This window comes from Podarcis liolepis (assembly GCF_965112155.1).
Source record: "Podarcis liolepis genome assembly, chromosome: 5".
NCBI lineage: Eukaryota > Metazoa > Chordata > Lepidosauria > Squamata > Lacertidae > Podarcis > Podarcis liolepis.
Genome location: NC_139556.1, coordinates 95863759 through 95883045, shown reverse-complemented (window position 1 = coordinate 95883045; position 19287 = coordinate 95863759). Strand labels below are relative to the sequence as shown.

General features: G+C 50.6%; 2 protein-coding genes across 3 annotated transcripts in view; one reads left to right on the top strand and one right to left on the bottom strand.

Annotated features, from left to right (window-relative positions):
- Positions 1 to 19287, top strand: part of THPO (thrombopoietin) — a 305395-nt gene that overhangs the window by 109627 nt on the left and 176481 nt on the right. The window lies entirely within an intron of this gene.
- CLCN2 (chloride voltage-gated channel 2) overlaps positions 5273 to 19287 on the bottom strand; it is a 72771-nt gene continuing 58756 nt past the window's right edge. Inside the window, exons 17-24 of one of the 2 annotated variants that reach the window (XM_083504009.1) lie at positions 15513 to 15697; positions 15181 to 15286; positions 14347 to 14423; positions 14126 to 14185; positions 11065 to 11103; positions 9405 to 9509; positions 7192 to 7278; positions 5273 to 6735 (exon numbers count right to left, since the gene is read on the bottom strand). In XM_083504009.1, the coding sequence (XP_083360135.1) occupies positions 6541 to 6735; positions 7192 to 7278; positions 9405 to 9509; positions 11065 to 11103; positions 14126 to 14185; positions 14347 to 14423; positions 15181 to 15286; positions 15513 to 15697 (854 nt within the window). In that variant the 3' untranslated portion in view covers positions 5273 to 6540. The remainder of the gene's footprint in view (positions 6736 to 7191; positions 7279 to 9404; positions 9510 to 11064; positions 11104 to 14125; positions 14186 to 14346; positions 14424 to 15180; positions 15287 to 15512; positions 15698 to 19287) is intronic. The other variant, XM_083504010.1, reaches the window with a different exon arrangement.

Below are 19287 nucleotides of genomic sequence, written 5' to 3'. Positions count from 1 at the left end.
TGCTGCTTCCGCGCATGCACGTGATGTCATTTTTTGCGTCTGCGCATGCCGAGCAGTGAAACCCGGAAGTAACGGGCTCTGTTACTTCCGGGTTGCCGCAGAGCACAACCCGAAAATATTCATCCCGAAGCTACTTCAACCTGAGGTATGACTGTATCATCATCATCATCATTATTTCCCACCATTTTCCCTGTTAGAGACTCAAGTCAGCTTACAGATGCAATAAGAATTTGGCTGGTAGGAGGGTGGAATCAAAAGTAGAATGGTTTGGCTGTGGATCCATCTGCTTGTGGCCTCCCATCCTCAATGGGCAGCAGCAACCACTGTGCCTGCTGATGCTGTTGTCCCACAGCACGCTGCCCATCCCTAGTTCAAGGTGTTGCTTTGGGTGTGTAAGATAAAGAAAAAGGAAGGAAGGAAAGGGTGCAGGAAAGGGTTAAAGCTGAAGACCCCTCTGTGCCAAAACCATCATGGCATAGGAGTTGTATACTGAGTCAGACCATTGGTCCACCAGGCTAATAATAATAATAATAATAATAATAATAATAATAATAATTTATTATTTATACCCCGCCCATCTGGTTGAGTTTCCCCAGCCACTCTGGGCGGCTCCCAATCAGTGTTAAAAACAGTACAGCATTACATATTAAAAACTTCCCTGAACAGGGCTGCCTTAAGATGTCTTCTGAATGTCAGGTAATTATTTATCTCTTTGACATCTGATGGGAGGGCGTTCCACAGGGCGGGCGCCACTACCGAGAAGGCCCTCTGTCTGGTTCCCTGTAGCCTCACTTCTCGCAATGAGGGAACCGCCAGAAGGCCCTCGGTGCTGGATCTCAGTGTCCGGGCTGAACGATGGGGGTGGAGACGCTCCTTCAGGTATACAGGACCGAGGCCGTTTAGGGCTTTAAAGGTCAGCACCAACACTTTGAATCGTGCTCGGAAACGTACTGGGAGCCAATGCAAATCTCTCAGAACCGGTGTTATGTGGTCCCAGCGGCCACTCCCAGTCACCAGTCTAGCTGCCGCATTCTGGATTAATTGCAGTTTCCGGGTCACCTTCAAAGGTAGCCCCACGTAGAGCGCGTTGCAGTAGTCCAAGCGTGAGAAAACTAGAGCATGCACCACTCTGGCGAGACAGTTCGCGGGCAGGTAGGGTCTTAGCCTGCCTACCAGGTGGAGCTGGTAGACAGCTGCCCTGGACACAGAGTTAACCTGCGCCTCCATGGACAGCTGTGAGTCCAAAATGACTCCCAGGCTGTGCACCTGGTCCTTCAGGGGCACAGTTACCCCATTCAAGACCAGGGAATCCCCCACACCAACCCGCTCCCTGTCCCCCAAAAACAGTACTTCTGTCTTGTCAGGATTCAACCTCAATCTGTTAGCCGCCATCCATCCTCCAACACTGCTTATCAACACTGCTTGGCCCTCCAAGGCTGTGAAAGAGCTTTCAGGCAGGAGTCCTTCCCAGACCTACCTGGAGATGCCAGAAATTGAACCCAGGACTTTGTGCACCCAAAGCAAATGCTCTAAAGCTAAGCTAGGCCTTTCCCCAAGAGCTCCAAGTAGAAAGCGGGAGAGCTCAGAGAGGCTAGCTAAAAAAAGAGCTACTTGACCTCTGCGCGGGGCTTTTCAGTGCTTGCCCAGCTCCAAAAGAATTGCCCAGTTTTGACCTTGCTGCACCCACATACATTGCCACAGGGGCAGGCAGCATTTCTACCCCTCCTTCCATTGGCCCCAGTCTAAACCCATGCCAACAAACCCGAAATAGTTTTATTTCTCCGCAGCTGACCAGCCCGCCGCCTCCACCCCACCGAAAGCTCTTTTGAAAGGACCAGCACAACTTTGGCAGAGGAGGAGGAGCTGCTGGCACTCGCTGACTGCCTCGTTCTTTTCTCTCCCTCTTTTTTTTCCGGAGGAGATGCCAGCTGCTCATTACATCTCTATAGCACAGTAGTTTTATTTCCGTTTCCCTCTCTATTCCAAGCCCCAGGATCCCTGGCTCAGCATTCTTCTGCGCAGCTCCCGGAAGGCCAGCTCAGACTCTTTATTGACTAGGCTGTGTGTGTGTGTGTGTGTGTGTGTGTGTGTGTGTGTTTCTGGCAATAACATAAAGGCAGAGGGGGAGAGAGAGCTGCTGGAGTTGGCAGGAGGATATGAGTTCTGCAAGATCTGAGCTCGAGGGCAGAATCCTAGCTTCCCAGAATCCTTCAGTGACGAATGCAGGCCAATTCCTATGTGGCACACTTCCCCACGGAAAACACAGGCCTGGTTCTCTAGCACAGAATCCAGCTGCCAGGGGCAATAGAGGTGGTGGCAGCAATGAGGTTGTGCTTTCACCTTTTAAGAAAAATCCAGGCGAGACAGCAGCCCATAAGAAAATGTTAAAAGTGTGCCAAGGGATGGGGTGAGGACTTCCGTGTGTGCTACTTAGCTCTGTGTCGCATGAAGCTGCCTTCTACCAAGCTGGGATAGCTCACTCGGTAGAGCATGTGACTCTTAATCTCAGGGTCATGGGTTCAAGCCCTGCTTTGGCCAAAAAGATTTCTGCATTGCAAGGGGTTGGACTAAATGACCCTTGCGGGTACCCTCCAGCTTACAATTCACATAGGGCCGGCCTTATTGTTAGACAAAAGGAGGTGGCTGCCTCAGGCAGCAGCGTGGTCAAGTCGCTTGGAGACATTTCAGGCACATTGCCTTTGCCGTGGCTAATCACCTTTGACAGCTGAATTTGTCCTATCCCCTTCTAAACCTAGCCAGCTTGGCAGCCACTGCGACCCGTTGTGGCAGGGAGTTCCGCAGTTCAAGCAGGGTCGCCATTTCTCTGCTGGGCTCCTGTGAATGACCTCAGTTGGGACTGAACTCTGCATGCAAACCATGAAGGATAACCCCTCCCTGCCTTCTCAAAGCATCGCAGAATTGTAGCGTTGCAAAGGGTCATCTAGAGTTGTCCTAACTTTGCAACGCAGAAACCCCAGTTAAAGAATCGCTGACAGCTGGCTATCCAACCTCTCCTTGAAGGAGATTCTATCCCCTTCCTGGGTAGTCCGGTCTGTTTGTTTGCTTTTGCCTGTAGAAGCATCTCCCCTTCGTGCAGCAGCTCTGGGTACCCGCGTACTGGTCCAGGCGCCTCCATCCCTCTGCCTCCCTCGTTTTTCCTCCTCCTGCAACGCGACACTCATCACGCGGCGAAAAACGCCTTTCCGGGGGCCGAGGCGAGCCCTGCGCAACAGCTCCGGAGCGCGCCAGCTGCCGCCGGCGGGCAAAGAGGTCAGAGGGTCGCGGGTCTTGCAGCAGGCTCGGCCCGCTGCAACAGCCACACGGCCGCCCTGGCGCGCCGCCGCCGCCGCCGCGCGTCCTGACGAGCGCGGCTGCAGCCCCAGGGAGAGCGTCTCCTTCGGTGTCAGCGGAGAGAGGCGGCCGGGAGGAGGAGAAGCGGCGGCAGAGCACGGCGATCGGCGGGAAGCAGCTGGAGCCAGGAGGCGGCGCTGGTGGCGGGGTGGGAGAGGAGGTGGAAGGGCAGGCCAATGCAAGGGGGAGGCTGCAGCGAAATTTCATGAACTAGGAACCCCGAAATTTCGAATCCCCTCCAAACTGGCGCCAAGGATTCGTCATGGTTTTGTAGCGCGAGCGTTATGCCAGGCATCCCAAAACTGAGTAATCGAAACGACTACAAAACTTTGGCACAGGTTTGGAGGGGACCCAAAATTTCGGGGTTAAGGAGGCTCTCCGGAGAGACCAGGGTGGGCTTGTTGGCGGAGGAGGGAGGGTAGATGGGCGGGAAAGGGTTAAAACAGGCGGCCAAGCTCCCTTGGTCTGGAAGCGGGTTTCCTCAGGACGTGCTGCAGGAGAGCAAAGGTTTAAACCGCCCCCCCCCCCGCACAAACACACACACTCCACCCCTATTGTGGTCGCAATTCACCATCAGTCCCTTCTCTCTTCCCCCAACCTCTGGTGCCATGTGCATTTCTAAAAACCTGCAGGTTAAATTCAAAGGTGGGTGGGTTTATTGCCAAAATAGCCTACTTAGAATCTTCTTTGCGTGTGGCTAAGTATTAGGGAATTCCAGGTTAAGGCTCCATAAGCCAGAGTTGAGGACACGGATTTCCACATAGGGCAAGTTCTGGGCGTGAAGCGCTGGCATGTGACACCCCCAGACACTATTGGTCTCTTCCATGCAATCTACCAGAGACTGTATTCTCATGCAATGGTGTGCCATATCTAAAATAAGGCAATCAAAACCGACTACTTCTGATTCCTAGAGAACCACACACATGGCGGAAGTTGGATCTCCCAGGGTCTACAGGAAATTCTCCGAGAGCGCCACTCCCATTGTGCCCATCCAGGTAAAGGGGCACAACCTATAGAAGCTGTGCACGTCCCCAGCCTGCTCTCTCTCTGATCCCTGCTATGTGATCTCTTCTCTTCGATGCTTCATCATTGACTAGGGATGCAGGACACGTGCTGAGTCACAGCTCAGACTCCAATCCTAAACTGTCTGTACAGTCGTACCCTGGTTGTTGAACGCCTTGGTACTCGGACGTTTTGGCTCCCGAACGCCACAAACCTGGAAGTGAGTGTTCTGGTTTGCATGAGTTTTTTGGAAGCCGAACATCCGATGCAGCTTCCGATTGAGTGCAGGAAGCTCCTGCAGCCAATCGGAAGCTGCGTCTTGGTTTTCGAACCGTTACGGGAGTCAGACGGACTCCGGGAACGGATTAAGTTCGACAACCAAGGTACAACTGTGGTTCTGTTTTAAGCCTGCCTCAAGACTGCTACTGTGAAACCGGGTGAGTAAACTGATCTTTACTTAACAAGAAGAGTGTTTTGCATGTTTATTGTTTTAAGGGAGAGGAACAGGGGAAATAACAGGAAATCCAGTCTGCAGTAAAGCATCCTGGATTACTTAAATGAAAAGGCTAAAGCTTCCTTGTTTTTGCTGACAAAGGGATGCACCCTGCTGAACTCACAAACGCAAAGAGGGCTAATATCTAAGAAATATATCCTCCTAGTTCCTATACACATCCCTACAAGGGGAAGTCCCTAACTCACGGAGGGCTTGAGACCCATTGTCTGTCTTCACCTAGTTTAGCTAGCCAGTCAAAGCCATTCCTAGGGCAGGGCCGCTGCCGCATGCTGACAGCTGAGTGCAGTGTGGGGACCAAAGGTGGGCAAACTGCCCCAGAAGAAGCACGACATGCCCCTCACCAGAGGTACTACCCCTCCCCTAACGCCCCATAAGTACCATGTGGCTTACACAAGACAACAGACACTCATTAGTTCGTTTTATTTCATAGCTCTATTTGCAATCTCTCTTCTTCTTTTTATTAAATTAATATAAAAAACCCCTCTGTATTTACATGTCAGGTACCAACCCCACTCACCGCTCCTCACCTCTGGATTCAAGAATAGGGTGGGCACCAGAGAGGGGGGTGGGGAAAGTAAAGCAGTTCAGAGTCCTTGTTGGGGGGCAGTGGGGAAGAGAGGGAGGAAGAGGCTCCCAAAGGCTCAGTAGCTTGAGATCCAGTGTGTTCACCCATGTAAAAATCATTAATAAAAGCGAGGGAAAGCCTATCCGTTGTATCAAGGATGGAGAACTCTCCAGCAGCCCCAGGCAGTGTGGCCAATGGTCAGGGGTGGTGGCAGTTGTAGTCCAGCAACTTTGGGGAGGGGGGACACAGCCCCCCCCACTCCTGCATTGTTTTCACATTCGGACGTCCCTAAGCTGGAGACCCAGGACTCACCGACTGGACTGCAAATGGGTGTGGAGTGGCAGTGAGAGAGCAGAGGTAAGCAAAAAAGGAAAAGGCAGGTGATAATGGCCTGGACAACTGGATTTTGGGCCTAGTCCTACTTGCAGGAGTGGCTCCTTCAAGTGTCTTATGCCCCCCACTCCTCAGGTTAAGAGTGACCTGTGCAAAGAAGCAGAGGTGGACCAGGTTGGGTTTGAACACCTCAGCTCACAATTTCCTTGGTCCTATCTGACTGGATCCCATTTTAAGGTAGAGGTGAGGCCAATGGAAAGGTAGGAGGGGGTGTGTTTACTTATTTTGTGTGTGCGCATTTGTAAAACCGATGCCCTCTTACCCACAAACATCTTGAGGAAGCCCTGAGACTAATGGCAACGTGGGAGGGACTGCAGGGGTGTACGAGCGAAAACAGGACCCCAACAGTGGCACAGGTGTGACTTCAACATCAGGCAAGGCGCAGGATGAAGGACTTGCCGTTCTCAGACATCTAGGTCCCACTGACGAGAGGAGCAGGATCCTCTCACTCGGCTCCGAATTTGTTCTGCCGCCTCCTCTCCTCCAGAGCAAGAACGGGTCAGGGACGGGCTTGCGGCTTTGTGCCCGGTGAGGCCTTGAAGCTGCTCTGGTTTTCTGGCCGAGAGGCCTTTTCGCAAGTCTCTCGGGGCAGTAGTGGGTCCCCGGGTTGGAACGCTAAGCGAAGGACCCTGGGAAGACTCTGGCCGGAACTAAACGGCCGTGGAGTGGCGATGCTGGCGTCTCCGCCAACCGGTTAGCAAGACTCCCTCCGCCGTCACTGGCATTTCTCGTCACTCTCCGAAGGGCTAGACTCGCGGGGGATGGAGTGCCTGTTTCGCCGGTCCCACAGCTGGTGGATTTCTGTGGCCTCTGTCTCGCTGCTGCTAGTCGTGCTGTCCCGGAAGCTGGCCAATGGGGGCCGCACCTTCACCCCCTTGGCGGTTACCGAGCCTTCAATGGCTTTTCGCAACTGGAGAAAGAGAGAAAGAGGAGGGAAAGGGAGGGAGAGATTGATTTATTTACTATTTATTTACGACATTTATATCCGACATTTTTTTCTCCAACCAGGTAATAGGAGCGAGCCAGCAATAAATCACACTGAGCAAGCTGGTGTTAACTCTTTATTAGCAGAACCAGGATTTGCACAGGCGTGTCAGGCCTAATGAGCACAGCAACTTGTATCTCCCAGGTTTGGCTTCATGGATCGATTGGCTGCTGAGACTGAAGGTCCCTGCCTCACCACGGCCACCTTTTGCTCCATCCCAGTTATTGCCAACAAACCACTGGGGTGATGCTACCCTCAGGCATCTGGGGTGGATTAGACGGCAGACCCCCTTCCACTGTGTGTGTGTTGGAGGGGGCCCATGCATGTTAGGACTGAAAGGAAGTCCTCTTAAGCTTTCCCACCCCCAGACTGAGTACTCACCTCCTTGAGGGACACCATGCCAATGAGGCGCCCGATGCTGGTGACATAGGCGTGGTCCACCCCCAGGAGAGAGAATATGGTGTGTGTCTGGAAGAGCCAAAAGCAAAATCAGCAGCAATCACTCACATACTCCTTTGCTCCACCATCTCAGTATCTAGGACTGAACCAAAATTCTGTGACTCCTGCACTGACAAACCATCCGGGCTAGGCTACTGCAATGCGCTTCACATGAGACAGCCCTTGAAGAAACTTCAACTGGTACAGAACATAGCCACCTGGAAGCACCTGGAGGTGATTCTCTTGGAAGACATTACATTCTACTTCTGTAGCATTCGGGTCCTGCCTGCAGAATTTCCACAGGCATCCAGTTGTGAGGACAGGATGTTGGACTAAATGGACCTTTGGCATTGGTTACCTGCGTGTTTCTTTCTTTCTTTCTTTCTTTCTTTCTTTCTTTCTTTCTTTCTTTCTTTCTTTCTACTTTTCAAGTTGATACATTTCACTAATTTTACAATCATTTTGACATTTCAAAGCTTGACTTCCTTCCCCCTCTTTCTGCGGTTCCTTAAATTTATTTTTAATATCTTCTGCATATCCAAGTTAACTTAATTTGCTCATCTTCTTTAAATATATACTCTTATGAAACTGCACGTTATTACAATAATCCTGCCAATGTTCTTATCTGTTTACAATTTATCTGTAAATATTCAATAAACCATTTCCATTCTTTTATAAAAAGTTTGTTATCTTGATTTCTTACTCTTCTGGTAAGTTTCAGCAATTACCTGCATGCTTTCGGGCCCAACTACAAGTATTGGTGTTAATTCCCCCCCCCCCTTTACACACACACACACACACACACACACACACAGTTAAAACAGCATTTTCTGATTTACAATCATTTAACTTTGGACTCCCCTCCCCCCAAATCCCTCTATGGTTTCCCTGATTTTCAAAATTACAATGCATATTATTGTATACCTTATCTTCTCCACAGTACTTTCAAACATATATTTTATTGCTGTTCTTACTCTAAAGCCACTTGCATTTTAGCATATTTACAATAGTGGTTTTTTTAAAAAAACTACGAACGTCCTCCAATCCTCCTTGAATTCTGCCTCATCTTGGTTTCTAATTTTGCATATTGGTGTTTACTTTAGAGGCCTAAACTGGGTTTCAGGGCAGGTTATTTGAAAACTGGTCTGCTTCTGTGTGAACCTGTCTGGGCCTTAAAGGCCCTGTTTGTGGCCTGCCCTTAAGAGCAAATCAAGAAACAGTGTCTTCTCAGTGGTGGCTCTAAGTTTGTGCAACTCCTAACGGATATACATTTTGTCATGTCAGTTTTGCCATTCAAAGGGGTTTCCAGTTGCTTCAGCTGCTTTTACATGAGCGCTCTGCTGGGCTGTGAAACGTTTTCAAACTGTTGTTTTGATGGTTTAGTTTTATTGGAGCAATGCGCTTTGGTTTTCCTGTTTTATTTATGCATGCAAGCTGCCTTGGGAAGGCTTTGCCTAGGCAGGCAACACAGAAAAATTTAACAAGCAAATAACCACCAGCACCAGAACAGGGCTCCCCAGCAAGTCATATTTCTGAATCATTGACAAGGACCCATCCCTCCAAGGCTCAGGCATTCCTCACCCCCCCCATCCCAGCCAACTCTTGCCTCTTGAGCCTAGCATCATGAGGAATTTCTCAGCTATACCCTGGATTGTGTCATGTTCTGCACATATGTGTGTGTGTATATCTATCTATCTATCTATCTATCTATCTATCTATCTATCTATCTATCTATCATCTATCTATCTATCTATCTATCATCTATCTATCTATCTATCTATCTATCTATCTATCTATCATCTATCTATCTATCTATCTATCTATCTATCTATCTATCATCTATCTACATATTGCACATCTTTTTCTAGCTGTGCGCCATTTATCACCTGGAGAAAGGAGGTATGTATGGAGCTACACATTCATAGGAGCATTTTGTCGTGCCCCTTCTGAAATCTTATTCAGGCCAAGCCTCCCTGGACCTCAGACACCTTGCAAGGAAATGTTCTAAGCCATTTTCATAGCCACTAGGGCTAGTAACTTTTTTTAAAAAAAGAACAGGAAAAAGGAGGTTTTCAGGATGCTGAATTCGGTAGAGTGAATTCAGCACGAGTGGTATGCTTGCAGAATCAGAGCGCACACACGCAATGTACACACACCTTGTGCAAAGAAGTGCGTTCCACCAACTGGAAGGGTGCTGGGTCAATCTTGCTGTTGTTGAAGTTGACAAACTGCTCTAGCTGCTGCTCCTCCCATTCCAGGATCTGGAAGGCGACAAATCAAGTTAGCGTGTCTGCCAGGAGGAGCCTGTAGCTGCCAGGCTTGTAAGCCAGACCAGATTCTGTTCATTACATTTTATATATACCCCTCCTTTTCATCCAAGGAAACCACCCAGCCCATCTCTCTGCTGCTGTTTGCTAGAGAATGGTGCTCAGTGCTCAGGAGCATTGCAGTTGCTGTTCCTGCAGTCGGCATGCAGCTGCAATGGCCAGCAGCCATGAACAGGAGCATGACTTTTTAAGTCTTGCCACGGTGGGGGTCACCCCCACCTAGAATCATAGAAGTGTAGAGTCGGAAGGGACCCCGAGGGCCGTCTGATCCAACCCCCTGCAATGCATTGACCTTTCATGGGCTAATGGGATGCGTGACCTTTATGGCAAGTGGTGGGCAGAGCCAGAAGCGAAAGTGGGCAGGGCTAGAGACAAAAGAGGCTCTTTTATATAGCAGGTTCACACTTCAGCAGCACAAAAGCCAGGCGTTTCTGCATGCAAACCTGAACACATCTCTCTCTCTCTCTGTCCATCTAGGCAAGCAAGAGGCAGTTTAAGGACACGTTCCAGCCTGGCAAAGGCATTCAAGGAGCATATGGGCTAGGACTGGCAAGGGCTGTGGCCTGGGGAAGAGTTTCGGTGGTCAGACAGAGATGCTTGGGGCCGCATTCAGGGTGTGGACCTGAGGTTCCTCACGCCCTGGCTGCACAGTGAAGAAGCAATTCCTTCTGTGTCTGGCAGGAATCACCTGCTGTTCAACTTCATTTGGGTGGCCCTCAGTTCTGGTATTAGCCCACAAGATCCCAACCACAATGTTGAACAGCGGGGAGCAGGAGAAAGCCAAATGCCAACAGGGTCAGGGGGCTGGCAGGATGCTGATGAGGGTCTGACTCAGGAGAGGGGGGCAGTGATTTGTGGGGACCAGCCAGGAGCCCAGAGTCAGAGCCAAAGGAAGCTTGAGAGCTGGAGGGTGGAGCACTGGAGGAAGACGAGGCTGGGTGCTTCCCCACCCTCTCCCACACCACTGTGTCCCAGAACCAGGAGGGGATCAAAGAGGGAAGAGCAGAGGACGTTTCCAGGCAGGCATAGTCTCTGGCTGCATGCGCACGGCACATCTGGGGAAGATACTTAAGCTGCTGGAGGAGGAGTGACACTGGTTGCTGCAACTGCACCATAGAGCTCAGACCTGAGAATAGCTGCCTAGACACTAGGCTACTGTGCATGGGTATTTGGAGCCATGGAAACTACGGTAAGTGTCCACTTTTAACAATCACATCTGCCATGTGATTTCCTGTGGCTGGGGAGTAAAAACTAGAGCCAGTGACTGACCCAGGTAAATTGAGCCAGCCAAGCTGTATGCTATATGCCATCTTTTGGAATGTTGGGGTTTTGCGGTTATTTTCTCTAGGGGCACAAGGAGTTAGCCCTCCAAGAGGGCAAAAGTCAGGGCGCAGCACAATTTCAACACAGGGGGCCTTCATCATCCACCTGCTCTGTCCTATAGGGAGACTTCTTTGCTTGTCTGGGCCTGTGAATGATGGGTACTCACCTCTGCAGGGGTCATTTCGCCAGCTACTTCATATTCATCCTACAAGGAGGGAGAAAAGGAGCCACATTTGTCAATGCCACCCTGGGAAGGTATTGGGGAGGAGCTGAGCAAGGAAAACAGAGAGATGGAGACGGGGCAGGGAGTGAATTTGACTCCAGAAGAATACATGGCTCTTAACAGTCCAGAATTGGGGCCCAAGATGTGAAAAATTCTGGGCATCCAGGGGTAGCAGGTGGCAAAGAAGAGAGTTGTGCACCCCAGCTTTGCGAGGGCAAGGAAATCAAAGGCTTCTGTGCACATTTCGGTTTAAGTTGAACCCTAGTCATACATTATTTTCTGATGTGGCAATGCCACCACAAAGTGAATTTTGCCCTGCTGGTTTTGCATAGTGAATACATTGCCTGAAGGCACCCTCCTGTGGAAAGAGCTGCTATTTACTATACTGGAACAGAATCTTCTGTGTGGTAAATATCAGTTCTCACCACGCAAAGCCTTCTATGTGGTCATATTCCTACACTTGTAAGTTGGAGACTTGTCTCCCCACAGCAATCTAAGACTGGTGTTGTCCGACAGGTAGGTTTCTGCTTAGGATTTACAAGCCCCTCAGGCTGAATGCTTCCTGTATACTTGGTCAGGGACGCCTGTGGCGCTGTGGTCTAAACCACTGATTATCTTGGGCTTGCTGATTGGAAGGTTAGCGGTTCGAATCCACACGACAGTGGTGACCTCCCGTTGCTCTGTCCCAGCTCCTGCCAACCTAGCAGTTTGAAAGCACGTCTGTGCAAGTAGATAAATAGGTACTGCTGTCGCGGGAAGGTAAACGGCGTTTCTGTGTGCTCTGGCTTACGTCACGGTGTTCTGTTGCACCAGAAGCGGTTTAGTCCTGCAGGCCACATGACCCAGAAAGCTGTCTGTGGACAAACGCCGGCTCCCTCGACCTGAGTGCGAAATGAATGCTGCACCCCATAGTCGCTTTTGACTGAACTTAACCGTCCAGGGGTCCTTTACCTTTTATACTTGATGTGCAGACTGATAGGCCTCAGAGCCACCCCAAATGCTGTGTGTCAGAGAAACCTGGTTTGTCACTGAGGGTAGACTCTACAAGGAGCTGTGACTCCTCTTTCTCAGCTCTCTAGCATGTCAATCCTTGGGGCTGCTTCCTAGCTCCCCATTTCTTTTCTCTTTCCTTTCTGGGGTCCTTCTGCCTGCCCGGCCCCCTCTCTCTAGGAGGAGGGCATTTCTTCAAATGGCAGTCAGAGACTGTTAAGAAAAACCTACCAGAAACCACAGTTCCCTGAGTTCCTTAGGAGAGCGAACGCCTCTTTTAAGTTTGCGTTGCACGGGTCCAGACTTGGGGCCAGGATAATTCAGCCGAGAGGCAGCCCTTCTAGCTATCAGACCTCTGTGACAATCCAGGGAAGTTGAGCAAACCACTGCCAGAGGCTTCCCCACCACCTCAAAAGTCCTTAGCGTGTTACACACTTAGCTGTGTGGTTTGCTGAACCAGCTTCTGGTTTTAACACACATCTTGGCAGCAAAAAGGATTCCTGCTCTTCAATAATAGATCAGGTCAGCCTCTCTTCTGGTGCTTCTCGGTTAAGGTGGGTGGGGAGAGAACAGGCAGCAGAAGCTGAGTCGGTGTAAAAACCGAGGGACTGGTGGCCAAAGCAACATCCCAACAAGATAATTTGAACCCCAACCAAATCATGGTGTTTCTGGAAGCTCACACAGAATCGCTGAAATCATCTCAATGTTGCAGGATTTCACTACAGGAGTTGGAAGAGGCGTGAATTAGCTGGGGAAACAAGTGATTCTGAAGCAAGGATGAAGGCGATGGAGATTTCTGATTGGCTGTTCCAGCAGAGATCACTATATAAATCAGTTAGTTTGTAAAAAAAATGGGAGGGGGGTATGGATTTTTTTTGGGGGGGGATGCGCCACTAAGAGAGAAAAGATGAATCAAAACAAGAGGCCGAACTGTGCTGAAGGCTCTGCCTGTGCCGTTGCCCTGCATTCGCACTGTGGCACTAGATAATTTCACCTGTCAGTCAACCGAGGAAGGAACGGCGGCCTCGGACCATTTCCTATACAGCGTTGGGAGCAATCCTGGGTTCACTCCAGACCAACACTGCACTTGGCTTCCCTTGTACGAATCGCCCACGTGGATCAGACCAAAAAGGTCCAGCCATGCCCAGCATTCTGCTTCCAACAGTATTCATGGATATGCTGTGCTTGAACATGGAGGTTTTATTTAGACTTTAGGACTACCAGGCAGTGATTCGCAAATTCACAGAGAAGAGTTCTTGTTCTCTTTTTAAACTTTTGTGGTTAATTGGGGGGCATTCTTTTCCTTTCCTTTTAAAAACTCACCTAAGGGAGTGGCTGGATCAGGGTTTCTCAAACTTGGGTTTTTTGAACCACAACTCCCACCATCCCTAGTTAGCCGGACCAGTGGTCAGGGATGGTGGGAACTGTAGTCCTCAAACAGCTGGAGACTCAAGTTTGGGAAACCCTGAGCTAGATCTTCGGGGAGGCGGGAAGGGAGATTTTGTCTGTTTTGGACCTGTTTCTCCCCAAGAGTCATTGGGTCCCAAGTCATAGGGAATCAGGACTTTTCTTGTGCAAATCACATTTATTTCAAATGATGGTTGTACGGGATCATTGTTTGACCTTAGTGGAACAGCGCCCACACACACACAGATGGGGAGTGGTGATGGAAGGGAGGAATCATTATACTCTCTGCCTCCAACTTCAGCCTGGAGTGGGGAGTGCTCTTGTGTTCGAATCCTGCTTTCTGGTTTCCCACAGGCATTGGGTTGGCCACTGTGAGAACAGGATGCTGGACTGGGTGGGCCACTGGCCTGATCTAACAGGAATCTTATTATTCTCAGTATCTTGGGCAGGCCCCAGTTGTTGGAGGGCCTGGCACTACAAAACAGGGGGGGGGGGAACCTTCAGCACAGTCCCAGGCCTTGATGGACACATTTGGGGGAGGAAAAGGCTTCCTGCCCTGTGATTGTCTGGGTGGGAGCTGCATGGACGTGGCGTGGCCCACACTTACCGCCACGGAAATGCGGACACGCTTCGACTTGCGCTTTTCAGGCAGGCCCGAATTCTCATCCTTATTTTACCAAGAGGGGAGAAAATAAGGAAGAGAGAGAGGAATTATGGGAGTGGGACGGCTAGCACATAATTCCCAGGGGAAGAGAAGAGCCTCTGCCCAGAAACAGACCCAAACGCGGCACATGGTGGGGTGGAGGGCGGGGAGGAAAGAGGCCTCACCTCAGCTGGCTCTGCTGTCGTGTTGTTAGCACAAAAAAGGCTCCTCAGAGCGATGCCTGGGGGGTCCACAGTCCCAGCTGCCCAGAGAGAGAGAGAGAGAGAGAGAGAGAGAGAGAGAGAGAGTCAAACATCAGAGGGGCCTCACTGGAAAGGGACACTGTAAGGCATGGGTCAGCAAACTAAGGCCTGGGGGCCAGATAAGGCCCACCAGGGTCATAAATCCAGCCTGCGGAGCCTGCCACCCGCTCGGTCAGTCGCCGCGCTGCGCCGGTTTTAGTTCCAGTTTAGCTCTGCAGAGAGGCGCTTTCTCGGGACTACATATCCCAGCATGCTCTCAGTTTGCTCAGACTTCTGTGACACTGGCCAATCCGAAGCCTTAGCAACCTCAGGCCTTCCCTCCATTGGCCAGTTTGACGTGAGCTGGCGGTCAGTGGCGACCCTTCCTGAGGCTCGCTTTTCCAATCGGGGCGAGGCACAGGGCAGGGCGCCTTGTTGAAGTCTAGCTCCAAGAAGGGAGGAGAAGTGAAGGGGCAGGAAGAAGCGGGAGTGGAGGAGGGAGGAGGAAGAGGAGGAGGACTCCTCTGTGCTGCTCGGCACATTAGCAGCACGGCCATGGACACCCTGGAGTAGGGGCCCTTCCCAGAGGGGTGGCTGCTGCCCCTCCACGCAAACTGAGACCCAGCACCAGTGGGGTGCCCCCTCCCCAGCCGAAGGGAAGGCGTGTGCATGCGTGCGGTCCGTCCCACTGCAAGTTCTGAGGGACAGTGAACCGGCCCCCTGCAGAAAAAGTTTGCTGACCCCTGCCATAGGGCGAAAGGGGGACAAAGGACTCACTGGAGACACTCTCGGATAAAGTGCTGGAGGCTCGCTTCAGTGCCGGCTTCAAGGGCTTACGGGACTCACTTCGCGGCGGGACAAACGAGGATTCTTCGGTGATGATCTGAGTGTTCAGGGAGAAAAAGGGACGGCATTTCAAAAGGGATCAAGACTTGGACCCTATCGCTTTGGCACCTCAAGGCAACACGGACTGCTTCTTCTGTTGACACCACATTCCTTAGTTACGTCTGCTCTTTGCCTCTCCAAATCAACGTAGGCCCTCAACGATGAGCATATTTGCCAAAATGCTAACAGCAACAACACCACCACTCTCCTAGGTCTTTGCCCACCTGAAAGCGCACGCCCGTGTCAGGTGTCTGGTGCTCCTCCTCGCCTTCTGGAACCTTCTCGGTGGCTCGGCGGTCGGCCTGGGCCTTCTCGCGCATGTAGTGGAGCCGGCGTGCGTAGCTCAGCTGCTCGCTCAGGAGGGTCACGATCTGCGTCCGCTCGATGGAGCCCAGAAGGATCATGGACTCTGCAGAGGCAAGGGGAACCAGGCTGAGCTTATTTCTGGGCCGAGAAGCCATTTTTTTGCTAACAGACCAGGCGTGTGCTTTGATGGCAAGGTGGCAAGCTTTTAAAAATAATTCAGAGATAGGGGACAAGACCGGGGAGAGGCAGAAGGACATCAAGGACAGTTTGAGATGTTGTGGGTTGAAGAGGAAACCCGAATGCTTCCTGTTCCCAGGGCACCGCCAGCTTGTCTGAAGCACAACTTTGGTACCTTCTCCACCTGAGATACGGGCAACATGCCTCCACAAGGAGAAATGACAAGGCCAAATTTTGCACAGGACTGTGTTGGGGGAGGCACCTGAAATGTGACATTGGGTGCTTCCCATCTGCAACACCATCATCTCCAAAGATGCTCATGCTAGCCAGGTGTCAGGGGCTGGACTGAGGAGGAATGTGGTGGGAGCCACCTGCCCTCTATCTGCACCTTCCAGAGAGAGAAGTGGAGGACAATATAGATTTAGAACAGTGGTTTGCAGAAGGGCATAGTTCAGAGGAAGCAGAGGGGGAAAGCTGGGAAATATTGGGGGAGCATCAGGAAGAAGCAGCACCGGGGGAGAGACAGCTAACAGACTCAGTGTCTCTTGAAAACATTCCTAATCCCCCTTCTCCCATAACCAGGAGTGCCATGAGAGTAGCAGATCAGAAATCTCAGAGGCAGAAAGCACAGACGCAGGGCTGATGTAGAATAGGAATGACTGAAGGGGTGGGACTTCACTTGGAGCAACACCATTATCCAAGAGAGACCACATTCCTTCATTTCTCTCTGTGAATACTGAATAAACTACTTGGTAAGAACTCTTCTTGTTTTTTCTGCTTCTTGGCATCCCATCGTGGGAGGGATAGGATTCCCTGAAGCCTTGACACCAGGTTCAAATGTTTGGGAAAGTGCCCTATGCAGGCATCACTGAACCTTGCCACTTCAGAATGCAGGCATTTCATAGAACCATAGAATTGGAAGGGATCCCAGCGGACATCTAGCCCAACCCCCCACAATGCAGGAATCTTTTCCCCAATGTGAGGCTTGAACTCACACCTTGAAATCAAGTCTCATGCTCTACCGACAGGGCTAATTTGTGTGGGAGGGCGGAGGTGCTCCATGCTGAAGGGAAATCCTCAGACCCACACACAGAATAACACCCCTGTGTGTAGAAAGGTATGGGCCATCTGGGAGAATTTATGAGTGCCCTTCTCCTGAAAGGGGCTAGCTGTCCAAATGCAATGTTTTCTTGGTAACAGGAGCAAGTATTCAAACATGATCCTCGCTTTGCTACGCTGGTAGTTTCTGATGAACCACAATACCTCAGAAATGCCTCTGAGACAGCAAGTATTTTGATGCAGAAGCTATGACTGGAAGTTGCTGGTTGCTACTGCGCCTTTGCGTATGTGCTGCCTTGTTGCAAATGGATTCTGGGAGTGAACCACGAGGCGGCTGTAATGCACAGCTGGGGTCTTGCTTCTTGGTGTGGCAAGTCCGCGCAACTTCTAGGTCTTTACATGGAGGACAGAAGACATGTGCATTCCCTGCCAGTTTATCTTGCTTATCAGGGCCTGGCTCCAATCAGTCAGCGTTGACTCCCTCCCCATCAAACTTTGCAAATTGCCATGACAACACGGCATTGTCCCTGTTGCTGCGGTAGCCCCGTAAATGATAGCTGTGGCTAGCAGGAAGATATCGATGTCGCAGCAGGGGAGCTGCGTGGCATGAAGCTGGGAGGAGAAGGGAGGAGAGGATCAAGCCCCAGGCAGGCAGGATGACAATGGAATCTCCCAGGGAGCAACAGGTGGCAGGCAGGAGGGATGAAAGGGGGGCAGAGAGAGGCTGCTGCTGCTGCATAGTCACTTCGTCAAGATGGTTTTTGGAGGCAAGTCTGAAAAAGGCCCCCAGAATGCACAAATTGGAAGAGGAGGTTCTGCAATCCTAGTCAGGTTCAAAACTACTTGTGCAAATTAATACACCGGTCAAAAACTGCAACCATGAGGCTAAATAAACCAGGACAGAGAAAAGAAAGCCCCTCTTCACACAGCTCAGAGTTAAACTGTGAAACTCACTCCCACAGGAGGCAGTGATGATCACCAAATTCCTGATGGTTATGCTCTGCCTCCGAGTTTGCCCAGTAGCAGATGATCAGCCAGTGCAGATCCCACGGACAAAGTTCTATGTTGGCAGTGGCTTTCTCTTGCAAACAGCCTAGGTGCTGGCTCTACACAAGCTGCAGCCTCTGGACCAACCTCGAGGGTAGGCTCCATCATGGGAAGTAATTGTACCACTCTATTCTGCCTTGGTCACACCACACCTGGAATGCTGTGTCCATGTTCTGGGCGCCACAATTTAAGAAGGATATTGACAAGCTGGAACAGAGCTTGCACAGGAAGGCAACCAAGATGATAAAAGGTCTGGAAACTAAGCCTTACGAGGAGCGCTTGAAGGAACTGGGTATGTTTAGCTTGGAAAAGAGGAGCCTGAGAGGAGATATGATAGCCGTCTTCAAACATCTCAAGGGCTGTCACATGGAAGATGGAGCAAGCTTGTTTTCTCCTGCTCTGGAGGGTAGGACTCAAACCAACGACTCCAAGTTACAAGAAAGGAGATTCCGACTAAACATCAGGAAGAACTTTCAGACAGTCAGAGCTCGAACGGACTCCCTGGGGAGGTGGTGGGCTCTCCTTCCTTGGATGTTTTTAAGCAGAGGTTGGTTGGCCATCTGTCATGGATGCTTTAGCTGAGATTCCTGATCTGAAGGGGGTTGGACTAAATGACCTCTGGGGTCCCTTCCAGCTCTATAATTTTACAATTCTGTGATTCCACATAGCAGGATGAGTGGCCACAGACATTTCCAGAGTCCCTCCAAAGAGGTGTCTGCAGCTGAGGGTACCAAGAGCCCAGCAAGTAATGGAGGAAATGTGTATACGGAAGTCCTGTTTGCTCAAGGTGTACGATGGATGGAGGCAGTGCCTGAGGGTGCAAAAACCCACTGGAGCTTCATCCATGTGAAAACAAAAGCAAAACAAACAAACAAACAAACTTGAGAGGGATTTGAAAAGGCAGCTGCGTTACTGACAGTGATTGGATTAGCAAACGTTTCTGGTCCAGTTATGTTTCCAGCCCTGAATGCTCTGATTTTGTTATCATTTTGGCCAAATTACAGTGGTACCTCGCAAGACGAATGCCTCGCAAGACGAAAAACACGCAAGACGAAAGAGTTTTCCGTTTTTTGAGTCGTTCCGCAAGACGAATTTCCCTATGGGCTTGCTTCGCAAGACGAAACGTCTTGCGAGTTCTTGCGAGTTTGTTTCCTTTTTCTTAAAGCCGCTAAGCCGTTAATAGCCGCTAAGCTGCTAAGCCGTTAATAGCCGCTAAGCCGTTAATAGCCGCTAATCCGCTAATGGGCTTGCTTCGCAAGACGAAAAAACCGCAAGACGAAGAGACTCGCGGAACGGATTAATTTCGTCTTGCGAGGCACCACTGTATTATGGTAACTATTCCACCGACTCACTAAATCGATACGTGTAGGAAAATAGCCTATTACATCAGCTGCCTTGGAAGAGGCGTCA